The sequence below is a fragment of the Carassius carassius genome, chromosome 1 (assembly GCF_963082965.1).
Source record: "Carassius carassius chromosome 1, fCarCar2.1, whole genome shotgun sequence".
Taxonomy (NCBI): domain Eukaryota; kingdom Metazoa; phylum Chordata; class Actinopteri; order Cypriniformes; family Cyprinidae; genus Carassius; species Carassius carassius.
In genome coordinates this window covers 26,981,986-27,005,204 of record NC_081755.1, presented here as the reverse complement: position 1 = coordinate 27,005,204, position 23,219 = coordinate 26,981,986, and the positions used below count along the sequence as shown (strand labels likewise).

General features: G+C 40.4%; 1 protein-coding gene across 1 annotated transcript; it reads left to right on the top strand.

The window, feature by feature from the left end:
- Positions 1-534: 534 nt before the first annotated feature.
- vat1 (vesicle amine transport 1) lies at positions 535-22,968 on the top strand. Its single transcript, XM_059553405.1, has 6 exons — positions 535-1,200; positions 7,141-7,348; positions 13,983-14,153; positions 15,571-15,660; positions 18,020-18,261; positions 20,159-22,968. The coding sequence occupies exons 1-6, from the start codon at positions 769-771 to the stop codon at positions 20,429-20,431; spliced, it is 1,416 nt and encodes a 471-aa protein (XP_059409388.1). The 5' UTR covers positions 535-768; the 3' UTR covers positions 20,432-22,968.
- The last annotated feature ends 251 nt before the right edge of the window (positions 22,969-23,219 follow it).

Sequence of the window (23,219 nt, the reverse complement as noted above, 5' to 3'; positions counted from 1 at the left end):
CTGAATCACAGAACTCTTGCTTGGGTGATTTTGCTTATTAGATTGCTTTTGCTTGTTTATTTATTTATTTTATTTTAATGTCAAAAACTAAATCAGTTTTTGTTGTATGAAGTGACCATTTTTTATTATTATTATTATTTTGTTACCAAATTTATTATGTTTCATATTTTTGATTTTATTGATAGATCTTTACAACAACAACAAAAATTCTAAAGTTTAATTAAAATCAACCAATAAATGAAATATTATGAAGCATAGATTAAAAAACGGCTTCTGCTTATACAATAACGACACACATTCCTAAAGAAGAAAAATATTAATTTGTGAAAGTGTATTTAACACTCAGCCAAAATTCCTCTCATTCTCTTGTGTGAATTTCAGCTGAGTATAGTAAAAACAGCTTTACTGCATTTACTAAATTGAAGTCAGCACAGCTGCCTGTCAGCACACAAACTCCCTCATTGGACTCGTCAACCCATTACCCCCACCCCCCCCCTCCCTTAAATCCATTTCTCCGGGCTTTGCAGCTCGCCACGCCTCGTTTATTCTCAATAGTTGTCAGAGCCTCAGGTCACTCACTAGTCGTCGTGAGGCATCTTCCACTCCCTTTCTTTCTCTCTCTCTGTCTCCTTGTCCTTCACCTTCTCAGGCTCCAGCATCTATTTTGCAAAGGCTGAGAAAACCGTGGACCGCGAAGCAGTAGTAAACTCGAGGCAGGAAAACAAACGCGTCTTTTCTCCTCAAAAGTTCTCGACTCAAAATCTGACCATGTCCGGCGAAGACGCACCCGCCCAGCAGCAAAATGCCGAGGAGCAGAAGCAGCAGCAAGAAACCAAGACGCCCGCCGAGTCCCCCAAAACCGAGAGCAAACCAGACCCGCCGCCCAGCAGCGCCTCCACCGAGGCCGCCACCCCAGCGCCCGCCGCGGAGAAAGCCCCAGAGGAGGACACGTTCAGCTACCGGGCTCTGGTGCTCACCGGCTACGGCGGGTATGATAAGGTGAAGCTCCAAGTGAAGAAGGGGAAGCCAGCTCTCAAAAGCGGCGAGGTGATGGTCCGCGTGAAAATATGCGGGCTGAACTTCGCCGATCTGATGGCGAGACAGGGACTGTACGACCGGCTCCCGTCCCCGCCGGTAACCCCGGGCATGGAGTGCTCCGGGATCATCGAGGCTGTCGGTGAAGACGTGACTGACAGAAAAGTGAGTAAACTCATCGCTTAGTTCACTATACAGCCATTTATTCATTTACAGTGTTGTTTTATTGCACATTTAACGCGTTTGTTGATATGAAAATGTTTCCACAATGTTTACAGTTCATCTTTTTGTGCAAAAATAATGTCAGTCATTCAAAGAGACAACTCGTTCTCAAACTCCTGTCACATTCACTCGCCACCGGAGACAAAAGAGGAGCGGGAGGGGCACCGATAGCCTCCTTAGTCCTTTCAGAATCACCGTGGCTCTTGTCGCGCTGACCCGAGCAATGGGCCGGAACGCTAAACGTTCAAGGGAGAGCGAGCTTTGCTTGTGTACGCGGCGAGTAGAAAGTAACAAACTGCCTGGAGATATGCTACTTTTTGTACACCGTTATGCAAACACAGCGTTCACAGCTTCCGTCGTTTCTTATACTGGAAGCGTTGAGTTAATCGCGTCTCAGTGTGGATGAACCACCGCCCCTCTTTCTCTCCGCGCTCGCGAAGTCGCACCTGAGACGCGCAGCATCCGCGCACGCGCGCGTTCAATTCCAGACGTTTTTTAAAAAAGTAGCGAAATTCTGCTCTTGGCGGGTTTAATGGACTTTTAGCGATCTTTGCGAGCGGTAGCGGTGTCAAGTGTGCGCGTGGAAGACTCTCTCCACGCGCAGTGTAAAGGGCGAGGCGCGAGAGGGGGAAAATGCTAATCGAACGCGCCCTTTGTCATCTGCCTCGCGCATTGTGACACCGACATACACTCTGACATCATTCATCATTCCTGCCAGATTTTTTTTTCTCTCCCTCTTCGTTATTTTCTTCCCTTTTATATAAACGTCAACGCCTGTTTCTGTGGACATAGCGGCAATACAATTTCTTAACATTACCATATTTGATACAGTTGGCCAGCGGATATCTGTACGATTAAATAAGATCAATAAATCTAATTCTTGGGTTACTTTTTCAGCTCCATAGAAAACGGCTGCGTCTAGTATGACGTGGACTAATTGACTTTCTATGTGCTCCATATGAACGAATCGATGAGTCATGCCTAGTGGTCGCTGCGCTGGGCTCCATGGCAACGTATCATGGCAACGTCATGCACCGGCTCTCTGTGTGAGAGTTTGTTGAAAGGATTTGATATTATTTGTATTACCGAGAATAAACACGCTTAATGAGAAGCAGTCGAGGTAAGATGTTGAAGAATTGTGTGAAATGCAGATTAAAGCCTAAGAGTTTGAGAGGGAGAGAGGGAGTGAGCACTAGGCGTTGGCTGCTGGGTGATGCAGAGGAGGATGATGATGGTCCAGCCCTTCCTCAGCCTCTTCTGTCACGATATTGAATTTAAAAGGTCACCGGCCTCTCTCTCTCTGTATTACTGTGTCAGCTAGCAAACAATTGGTTCTTCTCACACTGTGAGACCTGATAGTGCTTGGCAAAGCTGACATTGTTTGGTGAGCATGTGAGGTGAGGAATCTGCTGATTGTGGCATCTGGAAAATTACTTTTTCTTGGAGGAAGAGATGGAGACGCTGTCTCTACGCACATCGCTGTAGAGGTGGATGCTAAAGGCCCTAACATCCTCTCACATGACCTGACAGATGTTATTCTGAAACCGCTCTCTTGTGCCCACTTTCTGTGTATATTAGCATTCTTATAATGAATAATTCATGCAACTTGTTGCTTGTGTCCACACACAATATTCGTCAGAGTTCTGCTGCGAGGATCAAATTGCATCTGTTCACAATTATCTTCCTCTGGACCACATTGTCAGCCTGGAATTTCCTCTCTCTCTCTCTCGGTCTCTCACTCTCTCCCTCCCTCTGTGTGTGTGTGTGTGTGTGTGTGATTTGACAGGTCGATGATAAACAGCGATGCAGTGAATATCAGTAAGTGAACAGCAGGGACATTTCAGATTGAGAAACCGTTTTAACCATAAGATTTTGATATGGAAACCTGACGTTCTCTTTCACATACTCTCGTTTAAGAGCAGTTTAACGGCGCCATAAAGGAACAGTTATGGGTTTATTAGGCATAAACTGAGATTCGATCAGTTAGTGGTACTATAAGAGTGATCAACATGTTAGAGCTGCTTCAATGTGAATAAATAATAAAAACATTTACTGAGCCGTAATGTCACAATACTACAACGAGCGGTAACTGTTTCACAATGTGCAGAGAGTGGTTACAGAGGTGGAAACCGTACTGGTGCTGTGATGGCAGTGTGACCTAATTTAACAATTGTAGGGTATGAACAACTCTGATGAGAATAAAATGACTCTCTAAGTCCAATTTTTTATTTGGTGCAGCGTAAAAGCAAGCAATAATAAATAGATGAAGTTGACAAGTCAAACTGCGACTACAGTACCTCACTGTGTATTTTAACTTTTTAACATTTAAGTGTTTGTTTTTTTCAACATAATACTTTCATAGTTTTAAACGTATAAAAATAGATTTTATGTGGGAAAAAAGTTCCAAAAAAAGCACCTATTATTTCTGAGTAAAAGATGGTAACATTGCTGCTGAATGGCAAGTAATTTATTAATGGAATAACGTGTAATTATTTATGTAATATTAATATATAATGGGGACATTGTATATCTTAAGTCTTGTACTGCTCACCATTTTTGTCACTTTCTTGCCTTTTCTAGTTCTTAGGGTTAGGATCTCTGCAGGTCCAGAAGAGAAGAAAAATTGAAGAAAAAAAAAACTGAATGAGGGGGAAAGTTAAAAATATTCCATGTAATCTCTCAATTAATGTGAGCTCATTAAGCTGCATGAATAGTAATTCTAAAATGATTGTGCTATTTAAAAATAGTTATTTAAAATAACTTTAAGGAGAGTAAAGCATGTTCACATCACAAGAAATGTCAGTAAAATAACTTTTCCCAATACGTTTTATTTTATTTTAGCAAAATAACAATTCTTTACAATGCTTGGAGACCAGTAAACATGCAAGTGAAAAATAAGCTTTTTTTCATATTCATTAATATTAAAATAATCATTAGATAATCACTACTCGGAATATTTCAGTAATTAGTTAAAATATAGCAGATATTTAGTAATTAGTTCCTCCATAATTAGTTGCTGTTTCATACATGCTTCTAGTTTTAAAGCAACAGTGTATTTTTACATGGACTGCACCCCACCTGGATGCAGGGGTTAAGCGTCTTGCTCAAAGGCACAGTGGTGATAAAACAGGATTGTGATCTCTATCTCTCCGCCCCACGTGGGATTTTGAGCTGCCATCCTTTGTGTTAGCCGCCCAGAGCCTCAACCGCAGGGCTACTGCTGCCACATACAAAACAAACAAACAGAATAAACAAATAAACAAAATCAATGCTGGGAGACGGCAAAGCTTTATGGAGCAGAAATTCTGCTTATTTCCACAGCAACAAGATTAGGAGCCAAATTCATTAGAGAGAGCCACTTTACCCTTCAAAGTCTGTGTGTGAGAGAGCATGTGTGTTTAAGTGTGTACATGCATGCATACAGGACAGGAAGAGACTGGAGAGACATGGGAGAGGATCACAGCCAGTGACAGACAGACCTTCAGTTGGCCTTGATCTTTGCAATCTCAGCTTAAAAGTGTGTTTGTTCAGCGCAAGCACAGAATACGAAGTATGAGTTAGTGACACAAGTGTGACTGTTTTGCAAGTCTGATGAAGAAAGAGAGAGAAAAAAAGGAGGGGGAAGAGGGCTGATTTCCCCGTATGGTGAGTCATGATCACAGTTCCTGGCCGAGACTTAAGTGTCCATTGATCTGTGATGTCCAGAGAGTCCAATTAAAGGAGAAAGAAGAAGAGGAATGGCAGAAAGCAAGACTGAAGCTTGGAAGATGAGACGAAAGAGAGACAGGAAAGACTGCAAACCGTGAGGAGAGATGAACTGGGGCACAGACGTATCGGCTTGGGAGTAGTCCCGCTCTCTAATTGGACTGTATAGACAAAGATGTCCATGCGTCCCTTGGGCCTATTAGACTGTCTGTGTCTTCCTGTTTGTGAAGGAAGCGCTTGGTATATTAGTGTTTGCATCTTGCTTTTGAGAAAAGCTTGTGTATGTGTGGTTCCTGAAGCTCTGTTGAACATTTGTGGCAAGTTTGTGTGTCCTCGGAGAGAGTTGGTTTTTCTGCAGTGTGTATGTGTGTTGTCTTCTCTCAAGCTCATTGAGGCTGAAGGATCGCCTGCCCCCCGATGAGAGGAACTGATCTTTAGAAATAAAGAAAGAAAGACTGAGGTAGAGGGGGAGATGAGAGATGAAAAGGAGTGATAGACGGAGAAAGAGTGGTGGAGGAAGTGGGATGTTTGTGATGCCAGTGATTGAGAAAATACACAAGTGGTGGACAGGACATAAGTGTCGAGTGTTTTTGTGCATGTTACAAAGGTCGGACCAGTAAGTGTCACTGCTTTTATGAATTTTGTAAACCGCTTAAAGGTGAAGTGTGCCGTTTGTTGGCGCCAGTGACATCAAACAGAATGGCAAGGGTTTTTTTTTTTTTTTTTTTTTTTTAAGCAGCTTGACTGGGTTGGATTTAACAACACTGGCTCAACCATTGATTTGAAAACATAGGCCATTAGTGGTGCAGATATTAGACCGTGCAATTCCCTTAGAGGGTTATTAGTGCTACCACCTATTGCGCGTACTGCATTTAAAGGGATAGTTCACCCAAAAATGAAAATCATAATTTTACTCTGCTTCATGTAGTTCCTAACCGGTCATTTTCTTCTGTGGAACACAAAGATATTTTGAAGAATGTTTCGGCTATTTTTTTCCAATACAGTCAAAGGCAATGGGGTCCAAAATAATACTGGAGTAAAAGTTGGACTAGAGAAATTGACAATAAAATGCCATGTAAATGCATAAGTCCAGTTAAAATAGTACTGGTCAGGTTTTTGTGAAGTCAGACTAACAGACCTATATAACACAACTGTAGCTTGGCTTTGTCTGACATGGGTACACCTTAAAATTGTGAGGTAATGGAATAAGCACCAGACCTTTTCTTCTGAACTGCAACTGTTTATTGAAAAAGGAAAAAAAAAAATAGGATGAGGATTTGGTTCTATCTATTGGTTGTTGATTGGATGGAGGCTGGTCTGAATGCTTGTTTGATTGGAGAAGTCCAGCATATACTCAACCAGAAAGAAATCTATCCTTTCACTGGGAAATTAAGTTTTGAAAGTCAATTTTGATTTAAAAATAACAAGCTCATTAAAAAAAAGTAACGAGCATGGATGATTCGATCCTAGTAGCATGCAGGAAATAGTGAATTTCCATTTCACAAAATATTCGATTATGCCTTGTCATATATATAGTTTTGATTATGCAACAAACCACTAGCTTAATTTCAACTGCACAAACTCACTGGTGGGTTGTGCTACAAATGTGTGTTTGCATTCCTTATCTTTCTTCATTCCAAAGGAAGTAGTGGAAGTCTGCTCAATGAGTTTTCCTGTGTGTGTGTGTGTCTGTGTGGTTGGGGGGGGGTCACCAAGGTATCGGAAGGATTTTCAGTTGCAAATGATATTATTGAACAAGTCTAAATTGAGCACATTTATCTGCTCCAAGACAAAGATTTACAAAACAGTCCAGCTGGCCAACTGTACAAGTTCAAATATTTTGTTGAGGTATGCTAACTGTTTTGAAGGGTAATGACAACAAAACATACACAAGATCTCCCAGATCTGTGCAGCTGGACAATTGTCATGCCAATAATTTTTTTTTTTTTTTAAACTCCAATACTTCGCAAAACAGCAAATGAACAAATAACTATACAGCTCCTCTGAGCATTATCACATCTTCTCGAATACACTCTTAATGTTTATTGACGTATTCCGTATTGTTGCAGCACTGCTATGGTGACTGTGGCTTGAAACACTGAAAGGCATATTGTTGCTGAAACATTCCAGGGCTGTTGTCCAAACGTTCTTTGACTGTTTCTGTTTTCTTGTCTGTAGGTGGGTGATAAGGTCCTGGTTCTGAACCGGAGCGGTATGTGGCAGGAAGTAGTAGTGGTGGCGACCACACACACCTTCCTGATGCCAGAGGGCATGAGCTTTGAGGAGGCGGCGGCACTTCCTGTCAATTACATCACCGCCTACTTGATGCTCTTCGACTTTGGGCACCTGCGTCCGAACCAGAGCGTGCTCATCCATATGGCTGCAGGTAAGTGTGTGTGTGTGTGCACTGGGGAGATCATGCAAATGTATAACAGGCTTCATAACCGGGATTACATGCAGCCTAATTCAGTTATATTGTCATTAGCTGCAGCACAATGCACACATCCATCATGTGCAGGTGTGCGTAAGTGTTTGTGTGTGTGTGTGTGTGTACACGGTTCTTGCAGCTGGCCAAAAGGGAGCCCTGGGGCTTTTTACAGCGGCAAGGGAGTACAGCAGTGGTTTACATTTTACTGATGTGCTCCCATCATCATTCGTGGGAGTGGATCAGTGAGTCCCTTGTGGCAATTAACTATTTCCAAGTGTAGCCCCGAAGGGATTTCTCTCTCTCTCTCTGCAGGTGTACACATGTGTGGGGGTGTGTTGGGAAACCATGCTCTCTAAATAGTGAACTTTGGGAGACACTGTAAGTGCAGGTGCAGGATTGAATAGTTTGTTTCTTCTCCGAGGATATTCCTGTAGGTGTCAAACAAACCTCTTATCAGTAAATTCATATGAGCGAGTCCCTTGGCAGCTGTTTAGTTTCAAAACATTTAGGCAGTGTTCTGCTCACAGTGAAGACCGTGCTCTGGCTGTATTAAAAAACTGACAGATATTGGGATGATAGTTATTTGGTTAAACTGTGATTTATACAATTAATTTAATTATGCAATTTTAATAGTGATGAAGGGTTTTCCAGTCGGAATAGAATGGTGTATGTGTGTGTGTGGTTTTTAGAACGTGTGTGTATTGATGATTAAGTCTATGAGTACCTTGTGGTGTTGGGTTTTTAAGCATGCATTTTTTATTAATGAGGGTCTTTTTAATTATATTTAATAGCCAAAGTGATGGAAAACACAGTTTCAGGCTGATAAACCCTTTTTGTGGTATCAATATGAAAAAAACCCACTGTTTTAAACCATGATATCACATCTGCCTCTGGTAGAAAATGTTGGGGAAGCTATTGAAATAGCTGGAGTCAGACTGAGGGGAGTAGCTAAGTGCATCAAATTTGCTGACAAAATCTGTGAACTTTGAACAAACTGCTCTGGTATGGTACGCCCTCCACATACTCGTGAAATACCAGCATTTAAACTGCCAACATCAAAATGAAAAGTAGGTCTAACACACAGCCGTTTCCTGCCTGACAGCACTGCTCAGAAACCATACAGCCAATTCAAATTCATCCAATTCAAGTGTTTCAAAAATGAAAAATGGCAAACATTGTACATAATTGAAGTAACTGAGGTCTAAATATTTATGTTTGGTATTGTTTAAACAAGCTAAAGAGATTCATTGTAAGACAACAGTTAAAGCCATTGATTGCAAGTGTAATTAGAGCCAAGCACCCCATGGTCACAGCACAAACTACTGGTAAAAAAAAAACACACAAAATTGTTATTTTGGCTTACAACGTTTGGCTTGATGTTACCTACAGAGCTGGGTAGATTAATTTGAAGTTTGTAGTCTGTTACTGATTCCAAGTTACATGACAAAAATTGTAGCTAGTAATTGCTAGATTGTTTCTCTAATAAAAAATGTATTTAATGGAGACTCCCAAGCCCTGAAAGGGACTTTCAAGTTCTAGGAGCCAGTTTTTACAAAGCCATTTTGTTTTTCAGTTTCAAAGTGATGAAATAACCTGGCGGAGGTATTGCGGTGTTTTGTATGCAGCACTTTTACATTAGCTGATTAACTTTTTCTGAGAAGTGCCTGGAGGACTTCGGTTTAGCTGCTTGGGAAGTCAGACACATCATTTAAAAAGCATAGGAGATGGTTTCCATGTTTTATTGGTTTCAGTGCACTCGTAGTGAACTAATGTTACTCTTGTTTGTGGTCATGTGTTTGTATTATCATTGATATCTTGAAATACTCCTCCAGTATTTGGATGAGTATAAAACGAGCACAAAAAAAACACACACACAAACCGTGCGTATTTGTGTAAATCTTGAATGAAAACCATTCTTGAATTGCAGCATTCAATTTTGTATGACAGTTCACGTAAGAATGGATTTGCGAATGATATACACTGGAATCAATTCTGCTTGTGTTTCATGAATGAGGCCCAACGAACGGACTGAAATATTCTCATATTCCCTCTCTGGGGTCTGATACGCGTCTGATATCCCCTGTGAATGCTTATGGACATATGCATCAGACAGTGTGGGTGTGGATGAAGCTTTGGCTCAGGCTGGAAGGAAACACTCTCGTCCAAACTGGAGTGTTGCAGAAACCAGAATTCTCAAACAATCTGGAAAACGTCTCCTTGAACCGCCACCACACCCTAAAAGAGAAAAGAGGGGATGTTTTAAGACAGAACTTAGTTGTAGTCACAAATATTTGCAGAGAAATCAAACCAAAACCCTCATAATAAATAGAGGTCTCTGGTCTGTCATTTCTGGAATGGGGTGTCAATCACAGATGAGTAGTGTGTAGTTATGCAGCGCATCATGTTTCTCGCAATTCTGTCCATCGGCCATTGTTTCAGCTTGTATGTTTTCTTGTTCTTGAGATTGTTTGAGCGTGTGTCTGTGAATGCTCAAGTGTGAGCGTGTGTGTGTGTGTGTGTGCTCAGGAAGCCCTTGGTATCTCAGTGGACAGGATGTTTTTTGAATTCGCTGTAAAAATGGAAATGTTTCCTCCGTTTCACTGAGCGTGAGGAATGGCACTGCACCTTCATATGGAGCATGCTGCATGATTTTAGGCTAATGTATTTTACCTCAAAATAAAGTTTTAGTCATTAGTTGATGCTTGTCACTCATTTCCATTCAGCAGCAGTGCAAGGGAACTGAATCTGTCTGGCTTTAAGGCTGCATGAAAGTATCTGATCACAAACAGACATTGATCAACACGGGTGTAAACACAGTCCAAAATGTTTTGTGACTGGATCAATCAAAGGTATTTGAAAGTGCGTATGACTATAGTGCATTTGTAGTGTAAACGTTTAAAGAGTGAAGAACTGCCTACTTGTTATAATAGACTGTTGTGTCTGGAAAGCCTTAAAGGAAAGCCATGGATGTCAATGGGCGCTTCGCTTGTAAAATAAAACAAACATTACACTAGAACCAAAAACAGCATTTAAGAATTTCAACATCCAGGAAATTCTAATGATCTTTTACTGTCCCCTTCCCCTGTCATTTTTCTAAAGATTAGTTAATCCAAAAATGAATTTCTTTAATTTATTCACTCTCATGTCATTTCAGACTTTGGTTTCTTGTATGGAGCACACACACACACAAAGGTCAAAGTAGACTGCATGACTTTGACAAAGTTTTCCATACTAGACAAAGTATGACTTTTTAAAGGCATGCAAAAGATTTTTGTGAGGGGAAAAATACAACCACAGAAATTCTTCCCCTCAGCCGCAGCGTTATTGATGTTTTGAATTGGCTTTTATTTTTATATTTTCAATTTTTTTTATTCAAATTTTAGATATTCATTTTTCTTTATTTTATTTCATTGAATTTATGCATTTTATTTAATATAACAGATCTAGTTTTAGTTGACAGTGACAACGTTGCACAGTTGTTGCAAGTTGCAAGTTTTATTTGCACTTTTACATTTTAAACTTGATGTGTCATAATTGACACTTTAATTTTGTGTGAAATGTTCCTTTACATTACATCTCTAGCCTTCCAGTTGGTGAGCATAAGCTCACTCCCCTGTAAGGTTGGACATGTGGAAATGTGATCTAGGAGTTTATTGCTGCTTTTATAAGCAGCTAGAACAAATCCGAGCAGACTACAGCCTCTTCATTGTGACCGTGCCTCATGACAAATAGTACAACATTATCTGTCTGATTGGTGTGTGTGACTCACTTGAATTCGACTGACTAGTCTCTAGCAGTTTTATTTGGTTTGCTGGACCTTTGCCTTTTAGAGTCGATTTGAGATCCGTTCTGAATGAATGAACCATAAGAATCAGACACGAGAAGCTGTTTATAGGTTAGCACAAATTTACATCCTCCACTTTGCAGCTCGCAGTGAAACAAGTCGCTCTCTCTCTCTTTCTCTCTGTGTGTGTGTGTGTGTGTGTGTGTGTGTGTCCTCTGTTTGCACTGAGGGTGTGGGCCGAGTGCTCGTATGTTGGGAATCTGCAGAATTCCTCAGTGTTTTGGGGGAAAATTCACTCTCGCTAGAGGAGGGTGATACTGGGAGCGTGATATTGTTGTGGCCGAGACTGTTGGCTGCCAAGACTCTGTGTGTGTTTGAATGTGTGGATAGAAGGAAGCATAAAGAGTTCACTGTGCGTGTGTTTCACCCTCGTATGCCCTCGGGTAAACCGACCTGATTAGATGAACATTGCACTTAATTTTCTTAAATAAAAATGCCACACGATCCGAAGCGCAACAAATGGAATTAAACGGGAGAATCTGCTTATGTAGCTACGGATTCATTCTTCTCTTGCTCTCCACAAGCCCGGAGTCAGTTTGATCAGTGCACTTCTATTTTATTCAGAAACACTTTGTTTCGATTACTTTTCAATTACAGTGCTGCCTGAGAAAGAAGCCTCACTTATAGCCAGACCTTTGACTAAGCGACATATGGTCTGGTCCTCACTGCAGCTTATTCTGCCAAGAACTGCCCACTTGGACAGAAAGAGACCTCCTGAAGCGAAAAACTAGTTATTGATTTAGCATGCTATTTAGAGGCAGGTTTATCTGTAATAAACACAATAATAGACCAGTGAAGGAGGAGTTTTTTTTTTAACATTAAATAAAAGAAAGACGCGTCCTTACCACTGATGTTTTGTTAACACAATTAATATGGCTAACATATTACTGTTAGGGGGAAAAAACATTATTTACAAATGTTCTTATTATTATTTGAATTATATTTATTATATTAATTTGAAATATAAAATGTAATTAAATGCAGCCTTGCATTTAATAATAATCTATCTATCACACACACACCCCAGTTATTAGACCTTGGGTCCGATGTAATTTCCCATGGCCTGAGCCTAGTGTGTCTTTCCTAACTGTGCAGAAATAGTAAAATTCACACACAAGAGTTGGCGAATGCTCGAGACCGAGTGAGGGAGAGTAAAGTGCACATATTTTTGGAGATTAGCAGATATGAGAACACACGAAAGAGGTTGATTTTGTGTGTGTGTGTGTGAGGTTCAGGGGATCTCTTGGCTGCTCTCTCACAGGTCTTGTGATCGGAGCTCAGTGGTCATGGGGCAGCCTGGCACCGCACGCCCCACACGAGGTCCAGGAGGCGAGACGGGAGAGACAGCAGGTTAAAAGCATGATGTGAAAGAGACGTGTTTCTCTGACAGAGAAAATGGCGGCCCCGCTGCTTTCAGAGAAAGCAACTCATCCTGAGTCACCATGGCAACACAAACTTCATTCACTAGCGAGTGAATGAGGGAGAGGAGGAGAGGGCCAGTTTAATGAAGGGATGGGACAGAAGAAGATACTGTATATGAGCACTACAGGGACTCATCTGATTCACTCTGGCCGAGTAAAAGCTCATTAACTTGCAGTATGTACATGGCTTTATACACTAACAATCTACCTTTCTACAGCATAGTGGAAAGAAAAGATAAATTTTTACACAAATTGTCGAGTCAACCTCAACCATGCAATTGCTATTAGTGTTATTGCACAAATAAGTTTATCAAGACTTTTACGAACTAGGTAGCCACTACTGAGTTAGGGATTTATATATTATTTTATTACCTTTTATTTAATTGATTTTTAATTTTTATTATTTACAATTTTTGCATGCTGTTACTCATTCTGGTGTTTTATTTTATTTTTTTTAAATAGAAAATTGGTTTTAATTTTTTAGATTATCGGGCACTAATTATGTATCCTATTCATCGTAAGGGCCAGAAAAAGTGTGTGTGTGTGTTTGCAAGCACCATTTCTCACAATCCAAAGCCCAGAGCACTTGATCACATTTATAAATATCACTGAATGTGTGCTCTATTAATTTTGTCATTAGATAAGCTTTACCCTTTGTAGGTTCATGCACTAGTGACCTTTTAACACACTGCTCTGCCTCTCTCTTTGAAACACACACGCAAGACACGCAGTAAAAATTGAGATTAAATGGATCTGCTCACAATCTATGTCTGATGTAAATGGCATCTTTAAGACGTTAGCCCTCAGACAGAGCTCGTGATTGGTGACCTGCTGTCCTGGAGCCTCTCTCAGTCTTGAGGTTAAAGCTTGGCACTAAAAATACTATGCTTTGAAATGACTTGGATGTTTGCTGTTGCTGTTTGTCAGTAGTAACGGTAGCAGACCGTGTACGCAGTCAACCGTTCTCATGAAACTTTCCCCATAAACCACCGTGTTTAAAACCATTAAGCTTTCATGTTCATGAGCCTGAGTTTCTCTGTTTAATTTGTGATCCTCAACAGAAGAAAGACATTAGAAAATCCATTAATAAATTGATCGTTATTTGCCTTTGCAAGTTAAACCAGGATAATGGCCCTGCTACAAAGGTTCATATGTTTGTTCATGTGTGGGTGGGTGCTCATCTTTAAGGTCATATGGCAGCACTGAGATTTGTCCTGTAGTACCCTTTGCTTGCGTGGTTCTGTTCTTGTTTTGAGATGGAAAATGCTGAAAATGCATTGTGTTCAAGGCTCTTCTCGTTTCATAATTAGTTTTGTTTCCTCTCTAGGTGGGGTGGGCATCGCTGCCACTCAGTTGTGTAAAACGGTGAATGATGTCACCGTGTTTGGCACCGCCTCTGCCAGCAAGCATGAGGTCATCAGCCAGGGCGGAGTCACGCACCCCATTGACTACAGGACACGTGACTATGTGGAGGAGATCCGTAAAATCAGCCCCAAAGGTGAGCGCTCACTCATAATCTACCATTCAGGAGTTTGGGGACAGGATTTTTTTGAATTTAGTAAAGACAAATTAAATTGATCAGAGTGACCACGAAGATATCTGTCTTGAGCTTTTTTTATTGATCAGAGAATCCTGGAAAAATGTTTCCACAAAAGTAATAAGCAGCATAGCTGTTTTTTAACATCGATAATAAGAAGAAATGTTTCTTCACCAAATCAGAATATTATAATGATTTCTAAAGGAAGACTGAAGTAATGATGCTGAAAATTCAGCTTTGCATGAATGGGATAAATTACATTTTAGAATATACTGAAATTAAAACCTGTTATTTAAATTGTAGTGACATATCACAATATTACAGTTCTTACTACATTTCTGATCCAATAAATGAAGCCTTACTGAGCATAAAATACTACTTTCATTAATAAGCCTTACCTACAATTTGAACAGTAGTGTATCTGTGGTTAATACTCTTGTTTTAAGACCATATGTTAATAATCAAACATCATTTTTAATGCAGCACATTTCCTCACTGACTAATCACCACAAATCTATGTAAATGGTTTCAGTTTGTCGTTTTTACTTTGGGTGCTATGTGCACAAATAGCCTTGTGAATATAGAGCCAGAATGGAAATCCTGCATAAGTCTTTTAATAAGGCTTTGCTGTTAGCAGACTGTTTGTGTATATTAAACTCTGCCTTTCACATTACTATTTTTTTGGGTTGTGTCTATTGAGGTTTTAGTGTGTGTGTGTGTGTGTGTGTGTGTCAGCTGTAACCCTTAACACTGTGTCCGATAAAACATTGTTTACTCTCTTATCTTATCACAAACATGTACAAAACAAATTCTTTCTTTTTTGTTTGGCTCTTTTCCATGACCGAACATTTTATTTGATGTACTCCTCTGACCATAACAGTCTTTGAAATGTAGAAACCCAGACTCGGGTCAACACGAGAGCAGTGTTAACACACAAAGAACTGTTGAAGGAACTTCAGCAATACATTGATGTGCTAAACTTGCTGTTGCAATCGAGCTTTTAATTATTTTACAGTGCAAATTATCTAACCGCTAAAACAGCACAATCGACGTGCATTGCTGAAAACATCAAAATGATCAAATAAACATTCTTATAAAATAAAGATTCTTTCATAAATGGGAAAAATATATTAGGGTCAGTTAAAAAAAGAAAAAAAAAAGATTTTGAAAAGTCTCTCATGCTCAGTTAAACTATTTATTTGAAAAAAAAAAAACGATTTGCTTATTATTCACACACAGCTATATTAAAACAGAAAAGCGATGCACTCTTTTGAAGACTTCTGTTAATCAGACAAACAGTTATTTTTATAGATGCAGCGTATATGAATTAATGCAAGAAGAACATGATATATCTGTGTCTTTCTTCCTGTGTGTTTAGGCTTGGATATTGTTCTGGATCCTCTGGGAGGCTCTGACACCAATAAGGGCTACAACCTTCTGAAACCAATGGGGAAGCTCATCAGCTACGGTGAGCTCGCGGACACTCTTCTCGTTATGTGTTTCCATGTCACCTCGACCAAATGCTACAGTTTCTATCTGTAGGGCTTACTGGTTAAATTGAGTAAAGCCCAGCAGACAAATCTGAATAGCTTTACAGTGACGTATTACAGTAAATCAACTTCAGAAACACAATACCCGGAACAAGACCCCTTCAACAACATGGCGTCCTGAAGTCCCACACAACTGTCTTTTGTCCCGCCATCTCTTTCTCTCGCTTGCTCTCTTCCTCTATCCTGCTTCATCAGAACAATGACTCCTCTATCTGACACAGGACCCAGAATGTGTCCGAATGTAGCAGACTGGGTCAGGTCCAAATCACAGGCCAACTCAGAGCTCGCTTTGTGTGAATGTGTGTGTGTGTGTGTGTGTGTGTGTGTGAGAGAGGAGACAGAGAGGGTTGTCATTGCTTTATGTGTACATTTCCCCCTCGCTAATGGTATGATGGAGTGTAATTTACTCTAATGTCCTTTTTTCATCCCAATATGTGGGTTTTTTATATTATTGCATGTTAATAAGCCACCTTTGAAGTGAACCTAGAGAATGAAAGAGAAGACGTGCGAAATGAAGGGGATAATCGTGTGGAGAGACACTAAACAAGAGGGAGAAAACAAGCGAGGGAGTGACAGACATGGGAAGCGACGCGAGGGGATGTGCGGACAGTGAGCGAATGAAGATGGTTCAAAGAGTGCAGTGTTGGAAACGAGAGAACGAGAGTGAGAAGGAGGGCCAGAGAGGCATGTCATTCCTCTGTAAATGAAGAACGCTCACTGTGGGAGCCATTAAGCAGTAATTCACCCGTCGGTCAACCGCACACACATTTTACATGCAGAAAACTCACACAAACACCTATTCATGCTCGAGGAACATGCTCACAGTTCAGATGCCTCACACACACAGACAGAGACATTTTTACATGCTATAGGATGTAGGAATGGGTGGTATGATGGTAGAAATGTGTTTATGAAACTGTTTATTCTGCCTTATGTTTTACTTTATTTACACGTGAGGGCAGTGAAGACGCATGGAAAAATACAAAAACAAAAAAAAAGGATGTGCACAAGGAATAACTTGCTATTAATTGGTGCTAAAATGCTTGGGTTTGTTTACTAGTGTAGCTATTAAAGAAAAGTTTTGAACTTATTAGGAGACTTATGCCTAAGAAACTTTTTCTTTTGCTATAAATATTTTTTTTTTCCCTTGACCATTCAGAAATCATCCTAATATGTTGATTTGATGATCAAGGTACATTTCATCTTTTTATTATAAGTGGTGAAAGCAGTTTACAAAAACATTTTAGTAGAAACCACGTTTTTCTCGATCCTTGAAAGTTCAAAAGAGCAGCATTCATTTGGATTGGAAATCTTTTTTAACATTTTAAATGTTTTTACTGTCACTTTCAATCAATTCATTCTTGCTGAATAAAAGTGGGAACAAAAAAACGTATGCATATTACAAATTCATGTCATTGTCACATTTTCTTGTTTAAACAAACTTTACTTACACTATCAGGAAAAAGAAAAAAAACCATACTATTTTATATTTTTACATTTTAGTGTAATCAATATTCTGGTTATTAAAGCCAAGCATGAATCTCTTAAAATTAGTGTTTTAAAGCATTTTAAATTCAAAATGACTCAAGGCAACAACAACTTGTACAATATATTTTATTGTTGAACTTGTGTTCAGCTATTCTTTTTAACAGTTAACTTGTAACAATTTTTGAAATTTTTGGGTCATCAGTCATCAAAACGCTGTAAATATTGGTCTGTTGGTCACAGACCAATAAGAGATTTAAGTTGATTGCTCACTAAAAACTCCCAAGTTTTTGGGCTGTTTCAAGTCATATGTAGACCTAACAAAGTGGTTATATCGAAGTATGTGAGTTGTTTACTTATTTTTATTTTTTAATTAGTCCGTCCATTAAATCCGTTTATATTGATCATTCAGACTGATTTGCGAACACACACGATCACAAGAGGTGGGATTAATTGCATGAACCAATCACAATCATATCGCAATGGAGGCATTGCCTCCTCTCTCGTAACTTTCTCCCATTCATTCTCAGTTACCCCCCCCCCCCCCATCAATCTCACCGCACGCCACAGGGGTTACATTAAAACTCAGTGGGCTCATACTGTGTGTGTTTATGTCTGTATTATAATATTTTCTCTTAATGTGTTAGAAAATTACTTTGCTTTAATAACATTTCAGTCATTCTTCCCATCCCATAAATCATAGTAATATCCAAAATCCTGATGTCAATGCACTAATGTATGTCCATGTGTCATGTTTTGTGTCAGCTTGATGTTTGTGTTTGCACACTGCAGGTGCCGCTAACATGTTGGCGGGTCAGAAGAAGAACCTGTTTGTGGTGGCTAAGACCTGGTACCAGCAGTTCTCCGTACACACCCTGAGCCTGATCCAGGGAAACCGCTCGGTGTGTGGATTTCACCTGGGGTACCTGGACTCTGAGACAGAGCTGATCGCTCAGGCCATGGCAGCAATCATGGACCTGTACAGACAGGGCAAGATCAAGCCCCGAATCGACTCCACCTACCACCTAGAACAGGTGAATGAATGAGCGTCCAACGAGCGCTGATGTGTTTTGGGGAAAAGAGTATAATTATATCTGGAAGTGTATTTATGACGGGAAGATTAAATGTATGCGAGGGTGTCACCTCAACCACCACCCATGCCTCGTCCTCCTTCCACCATTTGATCAATCGTTCTTGCCTCGTTCCTCACTTGTTCTTTCATCCATCTTTCCCTATTGTTTCTTCTCCTTTCTTATCTCTCCTGTTGCTATGGAGACGTCTCTCTTCCTGCTTACAGTAAGTGAGTGCGACTGCGAGCTGATGCTTTTATGACAATCCAGGCTTTTATCAGCCTCGTCAGACTTTGGTGTTATTGAAAATTCGTAAAAGGAATTATGAAGTGCTCTCGCATTCAACCGAAGCGAATATTTCTCAAGACTTGAGCTGATGAGAAGAAGAGCTGTTTGAAGCGCTCTGTGTATGTTGATCTCCCTGCACTCCCTTCGCTCTCATTTCCCGTCTCATTCTCTTCCACGAGTCAATCGTCAGGGCCAGGCTGCTTTTCCCTGTTGCTATGCGATGGCTCGCCGTTGCTGTGGTGCTGGTTGTTAGAGGCTGGTGGAGCGGTGAACTGGGGGGAATACAGAGCGGGAGACAGGTGGACCTACCAGAGACTAGCTGATATACTGAACATCAGAAGAGGAAGAACACACATTCATCTTCATAGCATTATATGATTGATCGTTGGATATACTGACTTTATTGACATCAAACTGTAGTTGCTTAACTAATTAAACAAATAGTGTGTTTGTGTGTGTGTGTGTGTGTGGGTAGATGGACAGAGAGAGAGAGAGAATAATCAATTTTTAGAATATAAAATATAAACCTAAAATTATTTGTCAAATTAACTCACCCATCCCCTCGGTGGGACGCCTACCTTTACTTCACTATATTACAATAAAATCCTAATCATGAGAAACTATATATCATTGGAAAGGTCGAAGACTCCTAAATAGATATTTTACCAATCTTTTTTGTTAAAAATTATGTAGGAAAAGTAATAATTAATTTATGACAAGAGTGCACCTCAGAAACCTACATTATAGGAGTTCTGACCTTTGCCAAAAAAAAGTTTTCTTTGTTGCCTTTTTCTCTGTCACACTTTAGAAATCATCAGAACGTATATATCAACTGAAAACATAAAATCTCAGAATTCATCCTTTAAAACCCATTTTAAAATCAAAAATTTGCATTACCATGTAAATGGTGCATCAATATCATGTTACAAAATGTTTTCGGTCATGAATTATAAAAATTTAGGTTTGGATCATGCACTTTCAAGTCTATGTTCAAAAATATGAGTGACAGTTAAGAGGTTAAATAAGTGTTAAATAAATGTCAATGACAATTACAACATCATAAAGTTTTAGTATTTATGTAATTACCCATGAATTTATTTTTATATAAAATATAAACAAAAAGATAAAATTACTGTTATTTGTAAATTATTCAAGCCATACTGCTATGTAGATTTGAGTACTGGTGATTGAAGAACAGTGATGGACAATATATAGAACAATACTTTGCTGATATTCAGCCTTTTAAAGAGCCTCTAGACTTCTGGTACTCAGGGGCGTTTCCAAATTTTTGTTCAATAAGATTCTGTTTTAGCAATTCATGGTTCTCACTGGTGTGAATCCAAAGCCTTGTAGCTAGAGGTCATCTGCCACCTTACTCTCTGGAGTCAGAGTAAATTGGAGACATGAAGAATCTCATAAAGGGTGTTTGTGTGCGCGTGAAGTTTAGTATTAGATCAACTGTCAACAGCTTGTTAGATATTCTTACCACAGCAGATGGTCAGTCAAGCTGCTCTCTCTACGGTTCCTCATCCACACCCTCACCAGTCTCTCTCTCTCTCTCTCTCTCGCTCAGGTTGGTGATGCCATGCGTAGGATGCAAGAGAGGAACAACATTGGTAAAATCATCCTCACCACCGAGCCCATGAAGGAAGAGGAGAAGAAAGAGGAAGCCAAGAAAGATGAGGAGAAGAAGAAAGATGACAAGAAAAAGGATGAAAAGAAGAAGGAAGACAAGAAGAAGGACGATGCCAAGAAGGAGGAGAAAAAGGAGGAGAAGGAAGAGGCCAAGAAAGATGACAAGAAAGCAGAAGAAAAGAAGGAAGAGGCCAAGAAAGAGGAGAACTGAGTGGAGAGAAACATTGTGGATGTGCTTCGTGTCTGTGTCAGCGGTTTGGGAGTGGTTTGAGTGTGTGTGTGTGTGTGTTATGTGTGTGTGTGTGTTTGTGTGTGTATGGAGGGGTGTATAGTGTAATTCGCTTAACCCCAGGTGATTCCTGACATTAGACCTGCATTTCTGCAATCATTCAATCAACAGAATTCACACACACACACACACACACACACACGCACACACTTTATACACCAAGGGAACACACCACTTTACTTTCTGTTGTAACCCGGTAGTATTTATTCCCGGTTCTTCTGTGTCCTTTCTAACTATTTCATATGACTGCATGCCACCAAGGCATGCTAGGGCCGTATTATCCTTTTTATAACTATCACCGCAGTGTTTACTCAACCAACGTCTTTAATTATATAACAAAATAACCTTACTCTTCACCCTTTAAAATCTTACTACCCTATCCTCTAACGTTATTCCTGCCAAACTAATGCACTATAAAATTGTATACCACTGAAATATTCTTTGTAGACGCAAACCAAAAACCACCTCATTCGCTCTCTACACCCCTCCGTGTGTTTGCATATCCACCGTGAGATTGGCTTTTCTGTTCCCTTTTAGTCTCTGTTCTGAAGTGGGTGCACTTGTTTGATTCACCATACGTCATCAAAAGTGAAAGAGCTTTTTTTCTCTGCCCACTTTGGCATGCAAAAACAAGAGCACCCACCTACACTCCCATTGTTTATGTTGTTTTTCCCTTATTGGGCCAGACTCACTGACATGTACTCAAGCCCCGCCCCCTGGAGGAGTCAGGGCACTTTCTGATTGGCCGAGATGGACAACGGGCTTCTTTTATGTGTACACGTGCACATCGCAGACTTTACCCCGAAAACTAACAAGGGTGCTTTAGCCCTCAGCTGATCAATGTGTCATGTCATTTAAACAGGGCAAGCGTCAGGGTTTTAATGAGTCTAGCTTGGCAAGCAGGACCAATTATAGAGAACATTCTCCCAGCCTTTTTCCCATCGTTTCTCTTGTATCAGATGTTGACTCGTAAAGACAGGAGTGGCCTTTCATTCCAGAACCACCTCCAGGATTCCTCAGGATCCTGACGCTTTCCACCCCTCGTTCCCGTGATGGCTTTACCACACGATCATGCTGACCTGCAGCTCGGATTTAAATATGATCTCCACGCCAGTCTGGCTTTTCTAACTCCACTCTCTTTCGCTCTCTTCCCATTTCGTCATTGTGGTTGGCATAGCAACAGCACTTAGGCTAGTTAGAGATGACAGTTAGGTCTCACCCCCACATCGCAGACGAATGCAAACAGACAACCACTCGCAGCTTCTTTTATACCATTAACGTTGGTGGTTTTATTTGAATGCATTTAGGAATGTGGCTACACCCTCTCTTAGGCATGTCAATCAATCCCTCTGGCTCCTCCCCCTCCCCTGTTTCTCAGAGAGCAGTAATCCACTGCCTCCGCTGGTGATTTATATGCAGTGCAGTGCTATCATTCAAGTAATCAAGACACCTGCTGACCGCACTCTTTCTTTTCACACTGTGAGTCTGGTTCATTTCAGTGAGTGTTTATGTGAAACAAAACCAGATCCCCTCTTTTATATGTGCGTTTGTTGTGTGCGAGTACGTGTGTTTCTGTATTTGACCGTCTGTCCTCAGGTTTGTTGTCGGATTTAGATTCAAATGTTCTTTCTTTCTGTTTCTCTACCTCCCTCATGCCACCTTATGCTATCGTCTGGCATTTTAACAGTCTCTTTCTCCTCCTCTGTCAGTTTCTAACTCTCACCATCACTCTTGAATATTCCGGCCCCCGTGAACAGCCTGCATTGGTTTGCTATCGTTTGCACTCAGCTTACACTTATAGAAAATGGTGTTTCCACACCCAATCCACTGTATCTTTGGTTCCCGTCCGGGTTTTCACACCGTTTCAGTCACATTCTTGTTCTCCCACCAACAATCTCGTTCTGTATGCGCCTCTAAAACCGAGTGTTTGAATGTGCATGGAGATGCTCAGAAGGCTGCATTGTTCAATGTTTGCTCGTGTTTACATAATCACTACGAGTGCAGATAACCATTCAGGCCCAGAATGCACTGGGGTGGGTGTGGAACAGCCATTCTAGTCTGAAGAGTCACCATGTTCCAACTCACTGAATCCCAATCCGGTTTTGAGTTCTGGATCCAAGGGATTGAGTTTCAGTTTCTTGTTGTGTTCCGCTGGCTCTCTTCCTGTGTTCCTGTGGATGGTGACCCTAACTAACACTTCAGTGAAAAATATCCGTCCTCTTTGTATTAGGTTTCATTTTTGTTTTTTGTATGTTTGTTTTTGTGATCTGCATTTCAGTAGTTTGAGTTCAAATGGCTTTGCTGCAGTTCCTCTAAAATGTGATGAATCATGTGATTTTGTTGGTCCTGACCGAGTGTGCCAAACTTTTTCGTGAAGGCATGACCTTCGCTATAACTGTGCTTGCTGTACTGAAGAAAAAAAAAAAACAATGAATGAAAGATAAAGAAAAAAAACCTAACCGTCTGTGGTTTTTTTTTTTTGTCAAAATGACCTTGCAGTAAAAGATCTCCAGATTCTGAATTCGCTCCTGTCGTGTGTGGTCGACTACACCCTGAATATTATTGGTGCTGACAGATTTTTGTTCCGAATTTTGTTTTCCGCTAACGTTCACATCCATGCAAAACCTCTCGTTCTCACTGTGCCTCAGTCGTAGACCAACACCAGATTGCCTCCACACATGTTTACACGCACGTAGACAGTAATTCGTCC

Coding starts and splice junctions, on each gene's coding strand:
- vat1 (XM_059553405.1), top strand. CDS start 769: ATGTCCGGCGAAGACGCACCCGCCCAGCAGCAAAATGCCGAGGAGCAG. Junction 7,349..13,982: donor GCTCATCCATATGGCTGCAG/GTAAGTGTGTGT, acceptor TTTCCTCTCTAG/GTGGGGTGGGCATCGCTGCC. Junction 15,661..18,019: donor GGGGAAGCTCATCAGCTACG/GTGAGCTCGCGG, acceptor TGCACACTGCAG/GTGCCGCTAACATGTTGGCG.